The 24,068-nt window shown below is 30.4% G+C and overlaps 1 protein-coding gene across 1 annotated transcript in view; it reads right to left on the bottom strand.

Moving 5' to 3' along the window:
• Positions 1 to 4,529: 4,529 nt before the first annotated feature.
• Positions 4,530 to 24,068, bottom strand: part of LOC129229801 (Y+L amino acid transporter 2-like) — a 50,100-nt gene continuing 30,561 nt past the window's right edge. Inside the window, exons 7-10 of the mRNA XM_054864177.1 lie at positions 10,329 to 10,425; positions 7,187 to 7,336; positions 5,900 to 6,077; positions 4,530 to 4,648 (exon numbers count right to left, since the gene is read on the bottom strand). Coding sequence (XP_054720152.1) covers positions 4,530 to 4,648; positions 5,900 to 6,077; positions 7,187 to 7,336; positions 10,329 to 10,425 — 544 coding nt within the window. The remainder of the gene's footprint in view (positions 4,649 to 5,899; positions 6,078 to 7,186; positions 7,337 to 10,328; positions 10,426 to 24,068) is intronic.

Genomic DNA, 24,068 nt, shown 5'->3' with positions numbered 1-24,068 from the left:
ACACAGGAAAGTGTTGGACCTTGGGACACTGCTAATTTCTAAGAATCTATTTTTAGCAGCCATGTTTTTCATGGGCGCCCATATGCAAAATTGTAAGGGGGCTCAGATAGTTTAACCATGGTTTAGCAGGATATTTTCCCCATGAAAACCAATTTCAGGACAGATGAGAGTCATTAAAATTGGACATTTTTAATCACTTATTCATTAATGGCTGAATAAGAAATATTTTTACATTTTTGCAATGAAAAAAGTACAAAAAACAAGAAAGTTCTAATTTCTAAGAAAGGGGGGCTCGAGCCCTTGATGTTTTTGCAATCTCTTATAGTAATTTTTTACCGCTAAATGGTGCCATGGTAAAAATCAGCATCAAATGAGTAAAAGTGACGATTTTGTGAGAGAAAGAAAATTTCATGACTCCAAAGTAAATATTTTCTTTATTTTTATTTTATTTTCTGTCTTCATATTTTTAAATTTAATCAACTGAATTTTATTTTGTTACAAAAGAGAAGTACTTTTTAAGATATGTTTAGGAACATGGGACAATTCCAATTGTATGTAGTCTTTTAAACACATTTAATGTTAGATAATATTTCATAATTAATTATTCATGACTTAATTCACTACCATGAAAATTTTTTTTTTTTTTTTGGTTTTCTGGTGCAAAATTGGTTCAAGTATATGGCTGTTTCCTGAATCATGAAGATTTTTCCATAGTACAACATAATGTGTCCCAAGGCACAATAGGATGTTGTACCTTGGGACAGCTTGGAACTTCAGGGTTCATACTCTATTTGGATGAAAAAATTCCATGACTTTTTCATGACTTCAATGAAAATTTTCATGACCTCGTTACAAAAAGAGAATAGCACTATTTAATCTGAATCTTAATAATATTTAGAAATGCACATTAGCAAAACGTCTATATGAATGCCACAGCCTCATTGAAGCACTTACTCGTAATGGAAAAAATATAAGTGTACACCTAAAAAACTAAACTATTCTTATTTGTCTTCATCATATGAATTTAAGTAAAGTAAAAATGCAGTGAAGCGAATATGATGATGCTTAGTTTGTCTGATATTTAAAAAAAAAAAAAACAGGCAGAATGATATTGAATGGGACAAAGGTTGAATGAGTCATCACTAAGCTTCAATAAATTTTCTTCAAAAGTTACCTTTTAGTGTCCAACAATGCCTTTAATCATCCATGTAACTTGACAGTGTTTTGGTTCTTTAAAGTAAAGCCACATAGTTTAGTTCTTTATGTTTCTAAACCAGATATTTTTTGAAAACACCATTCAGTAAAGAATCAATCTTCTGATTCAAAAGTATATAAGTTTAGTTTACAAATTTGCATATCTTCAAATGCATGGAAATTAATAGGTTCAGAAATTCCAGAACACTTTTGATTGCCAACATTGAACGTAGCAGTGGGTCGCATGGATTAGTTTTGTGTGCCGTATGTTGGGCACTACTGTTTTAGAGCATTAGAATTCCTCGTTTTCTGTATTCTATCGCCTGACTTAAGATCTTTATTTTCTAAAACACGCAACAAATTAAGATAAACTCTGATAAATTTAATAATAAAGTCCTTACAAGTTCTGGAATTGAACTAGCATGCAACTGAATTGCTTTTTTTTTTTTTGAGTGGGCGTGGCAAAACTAAGAACGTGAAATTTTGCTACTACAGAATATGAAACATGAGAAGTGTTGAAAATAACAGAAAATTTAAAATAAGTGATGTCCAGGCAGTAAAATCACATTGCAAAAAATGGCAAGCGGCTGCGACAGAAGTGGATGCAATGAGATTTCAAAATTCAGATTTGATTTTTGGATCATTCAATTTTCCACTTTTAATAGCTTTTATGTGCTATACTGTTAAATCACTCAAGATTTCTAATGCTCCTTTAGCTACCGTTCCTTTTTCTTTGTCCAGGACATTTTTCCATGACTTGAAATAAATTTCTATGACTTTCAATGAAAATTTCAATTTTCCATGACTTTTCCAGGTCTGAAATTCTGTTATTTTTTTCCATGACTTTCCAGGATTTCCATGACCCGTACGAACCCTGGAACTTTTACTTTAGATGGCTGGCAATATTTTATTTTCAAACTGTCTGAATTTAAAAAATATAAATTACGTAGAAGTATATTCAGTAAGTTACCGCCCTATAGCAAGGGCTAAGGCAGAAATACATGAAATACACCGCCAGCTCAGTCAATTCCAGCCGAGGACTGCAGTTTCGTGCTTATTAGCACTCATCAGCCCGGCATAGGACTAACTGAGCTGGAGGTGGAAAACCAGTTAAGGAAGCCAAGAGTGCCAAACAAACTGGTAGCTAATGTAGAATTAGCACTGACCAGACGAGTGACCGAAACAATGGTTCGGTTCAACTCGAATATTAGTCCTATGCCGGGCTGATGAGTGCTAATAAGCACGAAACTGCAGTCCTCGGCTGGAATTGACTGAGCTGGCGGTGTATTTTACGTAGAAGTATGTTGGAGTATTTTAATGTGACTTTTAGATTTTGAATTTGATTCAAATAATTGACATTAAAAATTAAAATATGAAAAGTGTCCCAATGTCTGCTAATCCACAAATTAGGTGAAAACGATGCTAGTGTTTGAAAACAGTGCTTAAAAAGATTAAAAACATTTTCATACATTTAAACCATAGCTAGAAAAATAACAGTGTATGCAAAGCTAGAAAAAGATTGCTCATTAAACAGATTATGTAAATACGTGAGTAAATCGTGCAAGCTGATTAACTGCAACATCTTGGTTATGTCAAACATGCAAAGGGGATGGGAGAGGAATTTTTTCAAGATAGGTTCGGTCGCTTGTTTACACACGTAAGTAGTGTAGATCTAAAAATCAGTAAGTAGGGTAGGTCTAAAAATCAGTAAGTAGGGTAGGTCAAAAAATCAGTAAGTAGTGAAGATGTAAAGCAGTAAGTAGTGTTTAGTTGAAAATCTGGTTTCAACTAGTCAAGCTTTGATGACCTTAAAAAGTTTAATGCCATTGGAAGGGAGGAAGAATAAAGGGATAGGAATGTGTAAAAAGAAATTTTGCACCAAATCAAAATGTGGGCATTTATTTATATTCGATTAATCATCACCGAAAAAAGGATTTTTTTTTTGAATTGTGAAAGGCCCTGGATAATCGAGAATTTACTGTATCGCTATACCGCATCGTGATTCTATTTTAGCAAAGCTTTTGCCAATACCCAAATAAAATTACAAAAGAAAAATGTCAAAATTCTTAATATTAGTATAATAATATTACAGTGAAATAATTTCACTGGTTCCATGGCCTTCGTTAAAATGGATATGACTGTATCACACATTATTTTGTCTTAAGTAACTTTTAAAAAGAACACAATAAAAAGCATTATTAAATGAAAAAACACGCTTCAACTAAGCCATTAAAATATAAAATAGACAGCTAAAAGAATAAGACAAGCCATTAAGCAACATTAAAATAATAATCCGCCAACTAGGTTAAACAACAGTAAAAGCTCCATGAAATGTAAAATGTACCACAAAATCAATACATCATGTAATTAATAATGATAAAAGCTCCATTAAATTGGAAAATGAGCAGTACACATGGTGGTGATGTAAACTACACTGTTCTGTCTCCAAAACCAAATTGGAAACAAGTCGCCAAGTGCCAATGTACTCCTATTCTATACATTTAACAATGAAACATACTGTAATAAATACTTAGTAAATCAAAAATAAACACAACCTACTCGAGTAAAAAATGTCAATCTAAATTTTTAAAGCTAGATTTCATTTTGAACAAAATATTAAATTATTAATGAGTATTTGTCAACAGGGTGCTTCAAAAATCAAGTACGGCATAAAATAAACATAAAACCAATACTTTATGACATGAACACAAATTCAGAAATGTGGTATTTGATCTAGTTGGGGCTAGTAAAAAAAAGTTAAAACAGTACAAAGTGTTATTGTCAAAGGGTAAGGGTTAAACTATGATTGTCAGCTTATGTTATGCGCAAGAAAAAAATACAGTATACAGACACATATCTGATGTGCGGACTGCCCAAGCAAGGCAAGGAATGCCTGGGTACTCCAGAAATCAAGTAATTTTCCTTTTCAATTTTTATACGGATAAAAGGCAGGAATTATGAACTATATGCTTTTTCTTATCTTCTCTTTCACTGGATATGAGTTTAAAAAACACGAAGATTTTCTAAGATCATAACTGGAAGGGCTATCCCTTAGCAGAGTAGAAAATATGCTCGAAATATCATTTTTAAAACTTAACTATTAAGTAAGCTTTCAAAGGAAAAATATTTGTAAAAAAATCACAGCCATAATTTTAGGAGTTTCATATGCAATATTGCATCAGTCATTAAAATTGCAATAAAGTAAATACAAGAAAAACATTCAATTAGAAGTAGTCAGACACTTTCAAAATTTGGTGTAAAAGGATAAAACCATAATTAATTGTTTAACAAACCAGTATACCAAAAAGAAAAACTTTTCTCCAGAAAATTGTTTTTCATTCCACTTTATCAGTACCGATGCTGTCACTAAAGAACACACTTTCAGATGGACTATCAACAACTTTTTCTTGTGGAGAACACACCAAAAGTTTTTGAATCAACCTTGTAGTAGAGTCTGAAAAAAGAAGAAGAAAAAAAAAACTACTGAAATACATTTTATGTTATCACTTTCTCTCAACAGTTATAAATAGTTATAAAATGCTTTTAAGATTCTACGTAAAGAGACTTGAAGTCCTCTACATGAATCTAACTATTTATAACTACATTATTTAGCTTCATTTAATGTCAAAAGGAGAGGGTGAAAAAAGTCATCATTGGAGGATTTTATAACAAAAAAAACTTTTTTAGGACTACTCTTAGCAGTGCAGATTCAAAAGAGCTATTGATACTATATCTTCCACCTCATATAAGTTAGCACACATTTATTTACTTGACTGTTACATAGTTAAGATACAAGTGCATTTTTAATAAGATTAATGTTGTAATTTATTACCAGGATTTAAAAAAATATGTGACTCCCTCCCCCAAAAGGGTAAAAAATAACATACTCATTTTTGAGGCTTCAATGCAAAAAAGATAAAAATTTGTGCATGTAAGCACATCTAACAAAATATATTAGGAGATGGTGCAATTGCCCCTTCCTTACCACTGGTAAATTTTCAATATCGAAGTTCTAAAACCACAATTTTAGACAATGTAAAAGTTAGGGGAAAAGAGGTTCAGGGATCTCCCTTAAAAATATTTTGGAATTGAAGTCCGAAATATTTGCAAACCAGAATACATAGTAAAGGACAAGTTAAAAAATTCAATCGCCATTCCCTTGAAGAATTTCTGGACCTGCCTTTGTCTAACAAAAGTCTTTCAGAGCTTTTGTCCGAAAAAGCATTTGTAATAAGATTAATGTTGTGATTTATCATCAGAATTTAAAAAGAAAAAATGATGTGACCCCCCCCCCCCCACCCAACACAATACAATACTTTTCTACATATATACCTATGATATACTAGATACACAAGCACATACAATTCCTTCATTTCAATTTCATTTACCAAATGATGAAAACTTCATGAGTTCTTCAACTTTCAGTAAGATTCCTCATTGGACTAATTTTAGTTAAAGTCATTGATCATATTAATTTAAGAGCTTATCGTTAATGAAATAAAAATTGTTCCATTTTATATTGTATTTATCAAAAACAACACACATAAAATGTACATTTAATAAAAGTGCTCATTCTGGGAGAATTTTAAAACTTATTGTGATTGCATAAAATTCCAAATTCGATTTAAAAAAAAATCAAATAAATAAATAAATAAAAATAAAATAAAATAAACTTCTATGAGCTTTAATGAAATTTCATACTTACCAGAAGCAGAAACTATCCAAGTTGGCTTGCTTTTAGATCTAACAAAGAGTAAATAGAATGGAATGCCTGATATCGTGATTAGAAGAGCTGTTCCGGTTTCAACGACATTTTTATAGAAAGGAAGAACAACTAAGAGTGTACCAATCAACAGAAAAGCTATAGGGAAGAACATATTGACCTGAAAGGACCAAATGTAAAAATTATTTTATTAATCTTAAAAATACTAAAATCCCTTTTAATAATAATTACAGTTATGCATGTATGAAGACTATAACAAAAACAGGGTTCATTGTTTCTTTTAATTTAAATTGGATTTTTTAAAATTTAAATCAGGTTTTTTTTTTACTCTTAAAAAATTTGTGGTTATTAATTACTTTACATTTATAAACATACTATTTTTTTCATTCAATAGATTAATTCATTCAGCTTACATTTAAAACTAAGATAAGTTCTCGAACTATTCAACACATTTTCAAAATTTAGAAATACATTATAATACTTGGATGTGGTTTTGTTTTATGCTTTGCTTAAAAATAAGGTTTCAATCATCATGCACGCTTTAGTGTAAAAGAATATGTTGAACAATCACTTTTCTTAACTATATTAGTGACGGTGTGTGAGAAAAACTGCACATTTTTATTTGGTTCTGTTCTGAATTGAACTATAATTTTAGAGTTAAAGCAATATTCCAAGAGCGGAAATCTATTTCACACATAAAAGAAGGATTTATATACTTAAAATACACCACCAGCTCAGTTACTCCATCCGAGGACTGCAGTTTCGTGCTTTTTAGCACTCATCAGCCCGGAATAGGAATCACACAAGCTGGTGCCGAAAATCACTTTTAAGTATTTCTGCCTTAGCCCTGGCTTAGGGCGGTAACTTACTACAAAATAAGGATTTATATAGTTTTGCCTGTTGAAGTTAAGACTGTATAATACAGTGTAGTTAAATTTAGAGCAACACATTCTAAAAATGCAAAATCAATTTATAAAAATAAAATGAACTGATTTCAAGTGATTTGATAAAATCAAAAGAATGTGCTTGGCAGGAGGTTGGAATATATGAGAATGATGGACCTTCGATCCTGGATTCCCCTTTGAAAAATTCTTGTGTGCACCACTAATTGACAATGATCTTATAAAATGGCCAAAGGTATGAATATTGACTGGTACATAATCAGTGAATAATATTCTACGAGGATGTCAAATACTTTAATGGTGTCAGCTATAAAGCAGTTTGATCTGAATTGATCCAAGTTCAGTGAGTATGTAATTCAGAACTTACTTTTATTGGTCTATGCCTATGTGGATCTTTAATACGAAGATAAACCAGTGCACCAGTAGTCATGGTGAGAAAAAGAGCTTCAATAAATGATGTAAAATTTATCAACACATAGATGCTACCAATGTATAGGTAGAAAATCGTTATCAGACACTGAAAAGAAAAACAAAGAAATATTAAATATTAGGACAGCAAAAAATGACTTACAAAAGAAAAAATAAAAGTGTTGAATAACTATGAGGTAAATATTTAGTTTTGACAATATCACAACATCTTATATTATCTCAGGGAGATTATTATCAATGAATTAATAGAGCACATTTTAACCCGTTCGGGATGACAGATCGCAAAAGATAGCACTCCATCAGAACGGTAGCTGTTATACGCAGACTGTGCGTACAGGCCGGGGCAATTTCTACTGCTAAGCCTAATGAGCAATTTTGGAAGATACACAATACATAATAATGGATAAAATGTACATTTTACGTAGAAATGAAACCATTTTTTAATATATGATAAAATATATCATTATTTCAATCATAACAAAAAAATTTATGAAAATAATTGATATTTAACAGTAAAAATATAAAATATATTGTTTTTTACTATAACAAAAAGTACCAAAATTAAGTAATATTTTTTGTTACAAAAGGGGAAAAATACTTGTGCTTAATATTATGAAATATTTGAAGAATATTGTAACCATTAATATTCCAAAGCCGCATGAAGAATTTCAAAGCACAAGTCAAGGCACATTACACATTTTACACTCATAGGTAGTGTTACGTCTTGTATTGTGCTTTGAGCACACTGCACATCTCTTTCTAAGTTTTTTGCCTTCTTTTTATGCGTATGATTTTGAAAAGTAACTTCTGTATGAAGAACTCCAATAATTTATAGTCGATTCACTCTCACCCGAAAGATCCATACATGGATCAGTAATAAATTTAGCTAGTTCTTCCTTAGAGAGATTACGCGTTCACCATGACTACACAAATGAATCTAAAAGTAAAACCCCTTATCAGAATATCTTCCATGAAATCCCATCTTAAAATGGAATCGAAACTAGAAACAACCACTTCAAAATGAGTATGCGTTTCCCTTTTCACTTGCTAGCACATATTTATATTCTCTTTCATGAAATTTAATAAATCACATTCACTTGATGGACCCATGCTGACGTCTAAGAAATACCAATGTTTGAGACCAATGATTTGAATGGAACATGGACAAGTAACACCATCCGATAGTAAACATTTTGTTCTGAAACCAAAACGCAAAGGAGCCCTGATCGTTGAGTAGCATTTGCTGTAATGCAGATAAATGTGGTTAGGCTCTGAAGAGCAGCTGCTGCTGACGAAAATTTACATCATTTGTCCTGAACGGGTTTAAGGCAATTATTGGGATGTTAATTTCCTTAAACTACCTCAAATTTCCCAGATTTTGCTCATATTTTCTGAAAATTTGTTAATTTATTCAATCTACTAAAGTGGGGGGGGGGGGGGGACTTTGCAAAACTTATGAAAAGTGCAGGCTTATTGTTTCTCTCCATTTTTTTTTTTTTTTTTTTTGTATTTATCCCTTATAGCCTGCAGATCAATGTTACTCTACTTATTTCAGACTTAACTTCAATGTTATTCTCTGCAATTAATTTATGTGATATGAGAAAGTAGACAAAATGCTTTAGGCTCTAGATGATCTATACAATTTACAGTAAAACATGGTTCAAAACTATTTATTTACAGACTTTTTTTTGTGTTGTTTTATACAAACCATGCTATCTTCTAAGGATTCAATCTGTCGGTCAAATCCCTTAAATTGACAACCGCATTACCTGCAATTTGCCATGCCGTGGAACCCTGCTATTGGTTTGAAATTTGTTCCAGAAGGTTGTTTGAATGGGAAATCATTTATGCATGTAAGATATAATTTAAATTTGATAAATTCATGCAAGATCATGGATGATGATTTATTTAAAGCTATGAAACCACTTAAAATGCAATTTCAATTTCAGTAACTATGCAAAACCAGATTAGGATTGAAAGAAAATCGCCAAGTTAAATTTTATTTAAAGTAAAAATATTTAAATTAATAAACTTAATTATTTAAGTCTATCTGAACAATTGAACTGGGATCAAAATACTTTAATATTGATAAGCAAGTTTATCACTGGCAACGTGGTATCCTAAAACATGTTAGAATTTTCCTGAAAAACAAAACTGTGTCATAGCAAGAAGTGAATACTGTTATAGAATCATGCCATTACTAAACTACAAATAAAGAATAGGTTAACTTTGTTACAAAAGTTATTGCATTTTCTATGTCATGCCAAATTATAAAAGAAGCTTTGTTCAAAATAAAACTTAAAGGCTAGGAGAATATAATATTCAGGCACAAATAGGAAGTCTGAGGTTTTCATGGGTTATTGAAGGGCTTCAATTTCAAGGGGAGGGGGGAGACCCTTGAAATTTATGTCCTCAAAACGCTTACAGTCAATCTTTAGGCTCAAAAAGAGTAGTCACAACCCCTGCAATACACTCTCTTAATCCATGCTTTATAAAATTAAATGTGATTTGCATGAAACATAACAACTAATAGTAAAAGAAATAAAAAAGGAAAAAAAAAAGATAAAATATAATTTTATGCAAGAAAATTAACCACAGGTACCCAGTAAAATATTTCACACAAGTATTCTAGAAATTACAATTTTTAAAAGTGAACTAACCTGCATTTCTTTGAAAACACTCATAACTTAGCAAATTTTTATAAGTTTAAATCATCTGTACATCAATAAATATTTTGTGCTTAAAATTTATTTCCTTTATATCAGTCTTGCACAAACAAAAAATATAATTTAATGTTTCATTTCATTCACGGCATTTTTAAAATACACAAAGCAGAGGTTTTGCAGAGATCCTTTTATTTAGTTAAAATTGTTTTGAAAAAAAAATGCATGAAACATATCAGGATTTATTGTTATGAGAGGGCAATATATAAAAAATTAACAGCCATTTGACACAGCTGAAAAGAAATCTAGTTCTGAATACCCCAATTTGACAGTTGGGGGTTACGAGATATCTGATATACATAGAACCAAAAGTATTATCCAATGCATTTCTAATATGAACTGTTGAAAATTACTCACCAAAAAAATTAAGCTTGGAGAGGGAGTCAAGTGGTTAATATTTATCATTGAAACTATACTTGGCAAGTGTCCTTGACGAGCCCCAACAAAGAACAATCTAAAAAAAAAGATAAAATTAATTTGAATTTTGACATCTGGAATTCAAATTATGTTTTTTGCAATCACAAGTGTGTATATGTAGGTGTGCGTGTGCAGGCATGAGTGTGTAGGATGTGGATGCAACCTGGAGACTGTTTTCGCTGGAGGAGCAGCACCGTGAGGCCAGTCAACGGTGGTGCTGCAGAGGGAGGCGGGGGGAAAATAAAATCATAGGAACATTAAAACCGTCAAGTGCAATAAGCAATGTGGTTGCTCAAAAAAAAAAGGAAAATAAATAATTAAAAATTTTTTTAATTGTACACATTCAATCATTATTGTAATCAGAAGGGAGTGAGGGGAGAACAGATAAATAGTTATTTATAAATTATTTTCTCATTAAATGTCTTTATGAGCTTGTTAGAGATTTAGTACAACAAGTTTCATTTGGGTGTTTTTTTTCTTTTTTTCCCATTTATCAAAAATATCTTTTCTAAAAGAGCATGGCCGAAAACATGCAATGAGCTACTTTTTTAAAAATTAATTTTGATTCATTTTTTTTTCTTAAAAAAATTATCTTAAAAGACTTCAGTCATTGCTTTTATTTTCCTTGCTGTCACAAGCGAACAAGTCGCTAGGGTTAGCAGAATAAAGTTTCAGGGCATTGCCAAATTCATCAAATGAATACTTTAACAAACAATTATCTTTCCGTTAATACTTGCTCGCAGGGCGAAATCTCCAAAAGGTGATATTTTTCCAGAAAAGACAACCACATGCCCTGATTCAAGATGGCTTTCTTCACTTGTTAACGTCACATAACAAAACATTTTGTTTTAGAAAACCAACATTTAAAAAAACTAATTAACAATTAAATGTGTTGAAAATAAAAGTATTTTTTCAGCTTCACATTATTATTTTTTTGCTTATCCTATCAATTTCAGTGACTAAAAGTAGTAATTTTGACTGAAGGAAACATCCCCATTATTATGAGCTCATTTAAATTAAGATCACATTTAGAACAAAGCAACACTGAAACTAAATTTGGCTACCAAAAACATAAAAAACATTAGCTACATAAAAAATATGTTAATGAGCACTGGAAAGGATGAAAAAATGAGCCATCATGAGAAAAGATTTGGTTACCTAATTACCTGTTTCTGACAAATTAATTAGCTTGATTGAGGCAAAACACTTCTAGATGATCTAGATTAAAAAAAGAGCTACTGAGCTACATGCAAAGAAAGTATTAGACATTTTGCTTATGTTAGGATAGGGCTAAAATTTTTCTACTGCACACAGACAAATATTTCAATATTCAAATAAATTTAATTGTTTCAAAATTGGAAACAAACATATTTTTTGTTCATTGAATGAAAGTTACAATATACTCATAGTACTACAGTGCAAAATTTACTCAACTTGCTACTTACTAAATTTATCACATTCAAAGTAATTTTAATCTAAAAGAAAACACTCAGTTGCTAAATTTAAACTTTGTTGCATTTCAGTTTTACTTAAATCTTATGACACATTACATTACCGTATTTTCCTGCGTATTATCCACAATGTAAAAAGATCAAGTTTGAATTTAACATACCATTTGAGCAACTAAACTAAAAACAAGAAAAAGTAATTACTTTGAAGGCATAATCAAAATTAATCTGAAATACAATCTAAAATATAATGATTTCTTCTTGAAATCTTGATTATAGTACGCTAATTTAAAAAAAAAAGAGTCAAGACAAAGGAGCAAATGGTCTAATCTTGTGAAAATGGCTACCTATTTCACTGTAATCTTGCTTATTTTACACAACCTGAATCGCCAAGAGGAACATTCAAGCAATGTAAAATAACCAACATACAGGCAGGCAGCGAGGAAGAACATGCATGCTTTGTAAAATAAGCAACATTCAGTCGGCGTACGGTCTCAATCGGTGAATCCTACTGTAAACATATTAAGGTTCAATGCGTGGTATTAAGAGGGGAAAAAAAATCACAGATAATCCGCGGCTGCGTATAATCCGCACCTCATAAACTTTGCCTTTTTTAGCAGATAATCCGCAGATTATAGGCAGGAAAGTACGGTAGCCTTACTATTACTAACTCAATTAAATATGATACAATAAAAAGAAAAAAAAACTCATAATGTTAAGTAGTCATAAAAACAATGTGAATAAATTTATTATTACTACCTAACATTAACTGCTAATTTTTTAGATAAAATATTGAGCTAAAAAAACACTTGGATATTAAATTTTGCAGTTTTTCAATATCTATAGTTTTACACTGTATAAAATATTACACATTGTTTAAAAACAACTTAATTAAAATTATCACTGTATGTAATCAAAGTTTAATAATTCTTTGCACTTAAAAGAGAAAAAAACAAAAATATATGTAAATGTTTGAACTTCATTCCTCAGTTTTAATGTTGATATAATTATTTATCAGTTACCGAGGAGATTAACATAATACAGTAGAGAACCAATTATCCGGGAAGTTCGGGACCATAGCTATCCCGGATATCTGAATTTCCCGGTTTTCTGCATCGCTAAAAAGAGCTTTTGGCCAATTGTTTATAAAACTTAAACTACTATAATATTTGTAATACGTATTAAAATAAGAAGCAAACAGTTCGGAAAGGCTTATCAATATCGAAACATTAAAAATTACTTGTGAGAGAATAATTTAAACACCAAAAACATTAAGTTATTTAATAAGACCTGAGACCCTCACTTTCATTTTGAAAATTAAAGAAGAACACCAATTTTCGATGTTTTAAGATGAAAGGGAATGAAGGGAAGGGCAGAAACAAGTTTTTGAACGTAAATGAGCGATTCTTCTACTATAGTGTATGAGAGAATTTGTTTTCATGAACGCGTTTTGTTTTTTCACTTTTTTTCTTTAAGGTTTGGCGTTAACGATTATTCGATTATTGATAACTATTGCTTTTGCATTAAGTTAATACCAATTGATATTTAATTTATGAGTTCCTGCAGCCTTATTACAGTCTTGCGTTTAACGATTTCTAGATTCCACCATCAACAATCCTGAAAATTCGAGAATCGCGGCGTTTCACGCGCTTTTGTGATGTTACTTCCGCTCTAAACGGTTTTAATTAAAGGCCATTAAATAAAATATTGCATTATGTGACAATATTCATTTCTTTAGTTTTCAGTTGGAATAAAACACAAAAATTTAAGACTTACGAGTGTACTTTTTGGTTCAAGAAAATATTCCGGAAATTTTCCCCTGCGTTTAAGACAACCCTTTGAAGTTCATTTTTTTGTAAACATTTTCCCGAGTTATAGATGAGTGATATGGTATTTATTAAGAAACCGCTCAATTTCTTTTAGGTATTTCAAAAAAAGAAAAAAAAAGCTTAGTTTTTCAAAAATTGCCGAAATTGCGTATTTTTAAAAAATGGTGGGGAAATCGACAAAAGGTTGCCGGTTTTCTGGTTTCCCGGTTTTTTGGTTACCGGATAAAAGGTTCTGCACTGTAGCAGAAAATCACTTGCATAAATTGTAATTTGTAGTGATATTTTAAGCAACTTGGGTTTGCATTTATGTAAGATTCTTTATTTATGCCATAACATGTTAACATGTAATATCAGTAAACAAAGAAAAAAAAATTAATTTTGCATTTATGCAGGATTGGAGATAAACCAAATTAATCATTTATTATATTAATGTGCTTTCTTTTGGAATGATTTATTTAAATCAATAATTATATGTAGATTAATTTACAATGTCATATGGAAATGTATTTACATTTCACAAAATATACTAATATTTTCTATTTCAAATTAGCATGAAGATTATAGTCGATTTTTTTACAACAAATACAGTCGGACCTCCATATATCGAAGTAGCAAATTGCCGGAAAAAAATTCGATATATAGAAATTTCGATATATAGAAACGATCTTATTTTATCCTAAAAATCTCCTAAAACATTAAAATTAAAGCTAATTTTCGTGTATGAAACCTAATTTCTAATTTATAAGAGCATCGGATTAATTGAAAGTTAATTAAAAAAATAACATAAATTACATTTTTGCGCCTTCATACATCTTCATTCTTTGTCAACTCAACTTGATCCGCAACATTTAGGGATTTTCGTTTTGACAAATGGAGAGAAAAGTAAAAAATTAATCTACTTAACTTGAATGATTTTTACTGCAGCTTAAACGACTAGGAACGATAATCAACAGACAAAAGGGATGACTTGAAACTGATTTTACAATGTTACTGGTTACAACTAAGATATTTGAAATAAACTTGAGGGAATTTAAGAATTCTAGAACGAAACAACGACCTATCTACACACCCTTCAACCCCAGATTCCTTATGAGTTTCGTAGCAACCTTTAGTGAACATAATTTTCTCCCCTAAACTTTATTTTTCATGAGACAAACAGTCTAAAGAGGAAAAAAAATCTATGAATGTCTCAAAAAAAAAAAAAAAAAATTGATACATAGAAATTTTTTCGATATACAGAAACAATTTTTCTATGTAATGAACATAGAAATTTGCTGGAATTTCGATATATAGAAAATTTCGATATGTGGAAGTTCGATATATGGAGGTTCGACTGTATTAGGTATTCCGTTCAATTTTTAACCAAATATTTGGTACTTGGTGCATCTATTTTTCTCTCTCTCTCTATATATATATATCAATGATACAGCATAATGAGTAATACATTATTGCAAAGTAAAACTCATACTACAAAATTACCCGCTAAAACAAAATGTTTGAAATTGACATTATTTATAATAAAGACAATTTACGAAGTCTTAACAACAAATTGCATGTAGTTCACAGCACATAATTTTGATCAAAATCAAAATATTACTAAAAATATGTTGAGCAGGGTTGAGAAACAGTGGATCAATAGTCAAATAATAGAAGAATTTTCAACATCTATCCTCGAAAATCTAAAAATTTACTTTTCTCCCTTAAACTTAAATACATTCGACAAAACAGAAACATTTCGATTTTTTTTTTTTTTTTTGAAAAGTTTAAAAGATGTTTTGATTTAGAAAATTACAACATTTTGAAATCTGAAGGTTCTATGAATATAATTTAAAAATAATTATTTCCATAGTGCAGGCATGAAATTGCAAAAAAGGGAAAAAAAGGAAATTCATGCAAAATACCAAAAATTTAAAAAGGAAGTACATACAAAATGACCTAAGTTGTGCATTTAAATCTGTTTAACATTTTTACAGCAGACTACATTCACAATAGAATTCACCTGTTTTAGAACCTAAGATGTTATGGTCGGTGCTTTCCATAATTGGTGGAAAATAAACACAAAATCATAATTTGAAATCATTTAACTTTTCCTATTTGAATTCCCAATTCTTCAATTCAAAAATATTTACCAAATTTTATGCAAGGGATTATAATTACAGCATGTAGAAATGAGAATCTTCAAGCAGAGTAAATTTCATTGTTGGAAACATTGATTTATTAGGGTAGTTTGGTGGTAAAAAAAAGGGATTTCTTCATATTTTGATACCAGGATTTAAGAATTTGAATTGAGGGATACATTTTCCATACCTGAATAATTTTTTAATCCATCCAAAACAATACAAATGTTCTAAATTTCAATGAATTAAAAAAACCATAATCAGGTCAAAATTTTGCTTTGCGTTAAAATGTATTAAAATTACATAGCTTCATTTTCTGTGAAGAATAGGGCTTGTATTTTGCTTCCATAAACACATATTTTTTTAAAATCAAGATTAAATTTTAAAAAATGCTCAAAATTATAAGTCTACACTTTTGAAGACAATTGCTGAATGCTATGAAGGTAAAATTTTTAAACACTGCAAAATATTGCAAATTTCAAAAAACCTTTAAAATTTCTTTTCCCGCTATTTTTGATCTTAAGGAAACATCTAATGACTTAAAATAGTGGGAAAAGCGATAAAATTAAAAATACAGATTACACAGGATAAATATATATATTAAAAAAAAGAAAGACAAAAGCAATCAATTTCGAGAAGATTATTGGAACAGGTATCTTTTATCATGGTTTGCCTTAACTTAATATGTTAAAGACCTTCTTTTGTCGCCCAAGGTCAAAAGATTTCCTGACCCCTTCGCTCCAACGCGATAAGGGCTTGCATGCCCAGGTGGATCAGCGTTTCTATCCTCAGTGCCCAAGGTCGAAGGATTTCGCAAAATGAAAGGAAACGATGTGGTGCCCTCTATTAGCAGCATTTTCAACTTTTTTTTTTTAAACATAAACTTTTTTTTTTTAAACTTGAAAATAAAAAAAGGGCACTTTATCCGCCACACCTGTTATATGCGCCGAACCGGCAATTTCTTTACTTTTTTTTTCTTGTATGCGCTGCAGCGCTCATTCCCGAAAATACGGTACTAGAAGTACAGTAGGTTAGACTATTCCTGGCAGCATAAATAATTCTTGAGGATTGCTCAGCAGATTTTATTTACAATTTACTTTGATTTCAAAAAGCTTTTGTCATTATTGATATTCCAATAAGGAATTACAAATTCAATCAATAATATATTGTAATTGAAAAAAACCAATGATAAAAACAACATATATACTTATCAATGAAAATTAGAAGGTCATTTCATGCAAAAAATTGGCATTGAATTAAGCTAGGTAGGTTTAAAAATAAGTGATAGTTCATTCAAATAGTGATCAATAAACATATAACAGAAATAAGAAAATAAAAGAAAAGCTAAAAAAAAAGTGAGAGACTAAATAACATGCATTTGATTATTAAAAAAAAAAAAAAAAAAAGAAATACCAAGAAAAGAATTTTATTTTGAAGATGAGGCAAAACACCAGAAGAAAGAATTTGTGAAGTAAGTTTCCAGTTTTGAAAGAGCACTATGAAGAGCATTAGACAAGCATCTAGAAAAGACAAAAAAAATATAAAATTGATAATTAACACAAAAAAAAAAAGAAAGAAAAAAAAAACTTTTACTAACTTAATAGAAACCAACAGAATTGTTAAAAGTCAAAATATCACAAATGAATTTAAAATTAAGTTCTTTACATCTAAATTTGTAGCACTCAAATGTGATTTTTTATGCAAACACAGATCTTATACAGGGTGTACATTAAATCCTTATATATTTTTGTGATTTAATGGTTGGAAATCATTTTTATATTGCAGATACAGAATAATGATGATAAAAAAGAATGTACCCTGGTAGTAAAACTCCGTATCCAAGATCTCCAGATTTAACACCACTGGATTTTTTCACTTGGGGCTTCGTCAAATCTCTCGTTTATCACCAAAGAATTGAGATTAGCGAGATTTAAACGCAACTCACAAGTCCTGACACAGATTACTCCTCGAATGCTGGAAGATGTTTTCCGTGAAGCAGTAAACCATTTTGAGGTGTGCAGAGATATCAATGATGCTCATTTCGAATCAAATTAGTTTTGTTTTGACCGCATGTTTGTGGCAATTAGAGGAAGAAAATATATGAATTGCACATTAAAATATTCTTTCAACAATATTCCATTGAAGTTTTGTTTCAACCCATTTTATAAAATTGATAGGAACTTTTTGAACACCCCGTACAAGGAGGAAACCAAATGAAATTTTGTAAAAACTAAATAAAGATTTACATATCAAATATCATAAACACTCTAGCAAAAACATATATCATAAGCACACTAGCAATAAAAGTGACACATCCCAAAAATTTGAGAGAAAAAAAAAAAGATAAGTTGAATGGGTAGTGGGAAAAACCTTGTAAGTTGAAAACAACAACTTTTCATAACAGCCAAAAAACGATTCTGTTTAGTGTACTAAACAGGCCACTGAGGGCAACATACAACGTTTTTCCATTCAATGGCCTACTCACTTCCTATTGCAAGGAAGCTCCAATGTAAGTTTGCAACATACAACGTTCTTCCTTCTCAGTTATGAACACTTTATTTACAAGGTCAACGCCAATTAGCACAGCTTTTGACTGTATAAACAAACTAAAAACATAGGTGATTCATTCTCTGGACTACATGAATCGTTTTTCCACCGAAAAAAAATAATTGCTGAAAAACAAACATACGTTTTTCCCGCCATCCCATTCAGTTATTTAAAACCTAACCACTTGCCACAATGTTAGTTAACATGACTGGTTACCGTGTGGCGTACAAATAAAGACATAATCAATACTGACACATCATTAAAATTTCACAATATGAAACATTTTCTAACATTAAGTAGAGTAACAGCACCAGTAACAGACATGCTTAGGACATCAATCTCAGGTTATCTCAATTTTCTGAGCCTTTTAATGCAATTACACTTATTAAAGTATTTTTCTATCATGAAACTACATCTTAATTAAGGTAGGGCGCTTCTGGATCCTCAGAATTAGTCAATTCTATTTTTATTTACTCTATTTCGAGAAAAGCTTCGACCCCCCAACAACAGACGCCGATAAATCTGATGATATCCAGTAACAGATAGGATGAGTAATGGACAAATATCCTTTTTCTCTTCAAAATGTGCAAAAAGTTCGTCATTTTTAGAACTAAAGCTTTATAATTTTAATTGAACATGAAACACCAGCTGACCTCGTGGTGGCTGTTCATAACCTTCTACCACTGCCTTGTAAATACCAACTGGCTCAAAAAATTCACGCTGATAACACAAGGTGGTTGCACAATATTCATGGGTGGCAGCAGCATCAGTTTTACCCACCTAAAATTCTCTTTATTTAAATCCAAAATGGGCTGTCTGTTACTGGAAAATATTTTGAATATAAAAACAAACCATTAAACATATGTTTAATGCTTTTGCATGTGTTGTATTATTTGAAAATAAATCAGTTAAAAGCAACATTGCATAAAAACTTGATATGCTGGAAAATTATTATTACATTTCTTTGTTTTGAGTTGTATCACTTCTGTTGCAGGGTACATTATAAAATTCCATACTTTATCTTACGCACTATCTTTAAGGTCAACTCTACAGAATAACCATAGTATACACAAGGCTCATAGCAAATGGAAAAAAATATACAGGAGTTTAAAAGAAAAAATATAGGAGTTTAATAGCAAAATATATAGGAGTTCAATAGCAAAATATATAGGAGTTTAAAAGGAAAAATATAGGAGTTAGGTAGAAAAATAATATAGGAATTTGAAAAAAAGTATAGGATCTAGTAGGCATGTTTGGATCACTGTACAAAAAAAATACCATTATCAATACAATTCTATATCATGCATGACGTCATGGCAATGTAAAGAGTCACATATGTGAGAGCAAATGAATTTTCGTATCTACAGCCGCTTATATGAATCATGTTTGTTTAAAACAAATTTGATTTAATTTTGCAAAATTGTGTGTGCCTGTTTCTTTTTTTTAAAGTGCAATTCTACATACAATTTAGGAGATTTTTAATGAATTTTTGGTCAAACGAGATATTATTAGAGGTATACCGTGCACTCAAAATATCTATTCTCTGATTATTTAAAGAATTTTATCACAAAACAGTATGAAAAACAATTACAAAATTCAGTTTTTAACTTACGTGCTTTGAAAAATGCATCTGTTATTGATTGCTAAAACTAGGTAATAATTATTTTGGGCATTCTTTTTTTAATGTCATAAATCTACTCATAGTCCTTGATATTGGTACCTTATTGTTTCAATGCTAACACTAACGATTAAATGTCCTGTCGACTCCATGTCTCTCTCCTCCCACTGATTTTGTTGGACATATCGTTGAGAAAAATTGTTACAAAAAGTGTGCAACACTCTGTCTCCAATTTGTTTCACTATTTAAAGAAAAAAAACTAACTTTACTAAACAAAGGCAAAGAAAAAAAGGCTGCGCTAATGCACCATGTTTGTGGGAAATGGTCAGTCTCATATGCTTGATTCATTCAAGCGACATGTTCGATTCAAAAATTCAGCAATTTCTTAGTATTAAAACTGGATTTTGTTTCGTTTTCGAGGAATTGAATTATTAAAGTGGCTGATTTAATTACCCGGCGCCCACTGTAATGGCATTATCCATAATGTGTGTATTATTATATTAATTAATGTGTGTATATATATATTTACACACCATGTATAAAGAGTGAATTTAACCTAATCTGCCAAATGAAAGGGGGCGTTAGATGAGCTCAAGTGGAGCACAGAACTATCCAGTATCCTGTCCAATTTGAAACCATAATCAAATAGATTTAAAAAAAAAAAAAATCTCAGATGAAGACTGATTTCTGAAATTCTTGGAAAATCTACACACAAAATAAGTACATATTTGAAAAAAAGCGGACAAAATCCTATCAAATGACTTCTTTTTTCATTGAGATAGTTACATTTTTCAGCGAGCTACAAGTTTTGAAACAACTGAAGTACTCAAAGTTGAATTAGTACCAAAATCTGTACACAGCCTTTTACAAAAATAATCATTTGAGCTACAAGCGGTCATTTGAACTACATGTAAGATTGTAAGTGACAAAATTAAAAGCTTTTAAAATCTTTACAGCAGTACACTTCAAATTAACATATTACACTATTAAAATTACAAAGTAAACTTATTAGAAGAAAATAATTAATTGAAAACAAGTTAAAAGTTGCAAGTAAATATTTTGTATATTTCATAAAAATTATCAAACATAAGTTTAGTACATATGCCAACATTTAAGATGTAAGAATGCACATTGCAGGGGAAGGGTCATGACTCCCCCTAAGCCATCGACAACAGTATCCGTCCACATTGTGTTCAAACACTTTATTCATAAACTGTAAACGATTAGATTCTTTTCAATTCATCAATTACATTTGAAAGTAAATATTTGAACTACTATTTGATTTCATTGCTTATAAAATTAATTTGCAATGTTTATCCCAATTATTTGCCATATTCCTGGCCGATTTGGTGCTTTTCACTTCTCCCAAGCAGCTTCAGAAATTTTTCGTACCCAAAACTGTAAGGTCACTCTTCAGCATGATTACCCTAAAAAAGTGTTCTGTATCTGCCCCTGGGTATGGGTGCATACGTACTTCAGGGTTCATACCCTTTAGGCAGAAAAAAATTCAAGCACTTTTCAAGTACTTTTCAAGGTAAAAAATTTTGTTTTCAAGGCAATATCATAAATTTGTACTAAAAATATTGTATGCAGATTTCATTTACTACAAACACATAGAAATAAGGCAATAATACAAAAAAGTATAGGAAAACAAAATTGCTTTTTCTACAAGGAGAGACGCTTTGATGAAAGATCTACTGCGTTGAAAGTTTTTCTGAAAATGTTTGAAAAGTTTGGTCATAAAGAGAAGCAGATACCAAGAGGTTTAATTTTGAGGTTTTTCAAAGGTTGCAGCAGTCAGAGGTTTGTATATTTTCTAGAATCAGCAAATTAATACTTTTAAAAAAACCTTTCATAAGTGCTTTTAACTTTTATGGGAAGAAACTAAAATATCCAAGTTCAATGGCATTGCCAGAGAGGAGTTTTTGAAGTCACTCCCCCTCCCCCCCGGTTTCAACATTTATTTCCAATATCTATACAGTGGTTTATTACAATATAAGGGCGGTTAGGACAAAAACACTACCCAGCAAGTTATTTCAGTTTGCACTGTTAAATTCTAAAAATATTACGTTTGCAAATCATTTATAAGTATGCAAATCAATTATTCGTATGTATTTATTAGCTATTCAGCCAATAAGGCATTTCAACTGTCCTCGAGTAAATTCAGAAATTAGGAAGTAAGAAAAGTTTATGAAAGTCCACAGTCCAGTCTCTACACCTCAAAATATACAAAAGCAGCTTAAGTAGTGATAAATACTCTGAATGCAAACTTGAGCCTATTCAACTTTCATTGATTAACTTGCAATAGACAATAAATGTGCAAGTTGAGATTTATAGAGCCATATTTCGAAATTGAAAAGATTCACAAGAAGTTGACATATATTATGACAAAAGTAGTTTTATTTTGGGAAAAAAAATGGGTTATTGTTGAAATTAGAATTTAAATTTAGAAAGGCAATAATATTCAGGTGTAATTGTAATTTGTGAGTTCATAAAAAATTACCTGAAAGTTTCAAAGAGCAAAATGATGCGAGGGGGGGGGGGGAATAATTTTTAAAACTAAGACCCTATTACTTGAATATACATATGTACAACAATAACTTTTGCTATGCATACAATTCATAAAATAGTTTATTAAGTCAAAATATTCTGCATAGAAATACCATGCCCAGTGCCTGTTTATAACCAGCAACAGGCACTGGGCCTAGCTAGGCTGGTACTGGTCAATTTATTAGATCCAAATGAAGATGAATGACCCTCCTTAAGCTATCTACCCCTTTGCTGATTAAAGACTCTTTCAGTAAGCTCCAAGTACCCACAACCTTAATAAAGTAGTAATTTTGAACATTTGAGGAAAAGGGGAAAATTGGAGATATAGGGAGGTAAAAGCATAAAAACGAGCACTACTGGATTTCATGTGAATAATCATAACACAACCACCCCTGTTATACACCTTATTTATTTTAGCAGACATAAAAAAATGATGTACTTATAAATAAAATTATATAAATCAACTTTATATTTAAAATACAAACTTTAAGTTAATTTGTTTGGTGCTCAACTGCTGAAATTTAATTTTTCTTTTTAAATCTGTTATGACCAAAAATTAGGTAAAGATAATCATTCAAAATTGCAAAAACAAATAAGCAAATAATTAAACAAGACCAAGGTAATAAATTCTTTAACTCTTTAGTAATTAAAATAAAAAATAAAATAAGCTAATCTGATGTAGCAGTGTCAAAATAACTACTAATTGCCAAAAATATAAAAATATTTACAAAATGCAAAAAGATTGAAATCTCAAACAAGGGAAGCAAATTTTCGCGAATTAAGTTTAATGTTGTCATGTTTCCCATAAAATAAACTTATATTTTACTGAAATTAAACATAAAATATGCTAGTCTACGGTAGCAAATATGAAACTAACATCCGATTAGTGAATATATTTAAATATTTGCAAGATGCAAAAAGATTGAAATTTCAAACACGAGAAGCAATTTTTCGCAAAGTCTGAGCTCGTTCGACGTGGCATGTTTCCCATGAAATAAATTTATTTGTTTTTTATTAAAATTAAACAAAAAATATACTAATCTAAGGTAGCATATGCGAAACTAACATTTGATTAGCCAAAATATTTAAATATTTGCAGGATGCAAAAAGATTGAAATTTCAAACACAAGAGCAATTTTCCACGAAACCCGAGTAAGTTCAATGTTGTCATGGTTTCCAAATTAATTTCTTTGTTAATTAATGAAATTAAACAAAAAATAAACTAATCTAAGGTACCATATCTCAAAATATCTTTCGGTTGTAAAAAACATCAAAATATTTACAAGATGCAAAAGGATTGAAATCCCAAACACGGAAGCAATTTTTTGCGATGTTGCATACTGAACACATGTTCAGAAAATTGCATTGGTGAAATACATTTTTAAAACTTCTAAGCACAATTCGTTGTTTTTTGAGAGAATTTAAGCACTAAGAAACTTTTTCAAGGTTTTCAAGCACTTGAAAATGAACTTTTTTTTTCCAAGCACTTTTCAAGGTTTTTCAAGGGCGTACGAACCCTGTACTTGATGTACAACATAAAATTAAAAACTAAGATATGTATATACGAGACT

The sequence above is a fragment of the Uloborus diversus genome, chromosome 9, assembly GCF_026930045.1.
Source record: "Uloborus diversus isolate 005 chromosome 9, Udiv.v.3.1, whole genome shotgun sequence".
Classification (NCBI taxonomy): domain Eukaryota; kingdom Metazoa; phylum Arthropoda; class Arachnida; order Araneae; family Uloboridae; genus Uloborus; species Uloborus diversus.
Note: the sequence above shows the minus strand (reverse complement) of the source record. Positions and strands in the feature narration are given on the sequence as shown.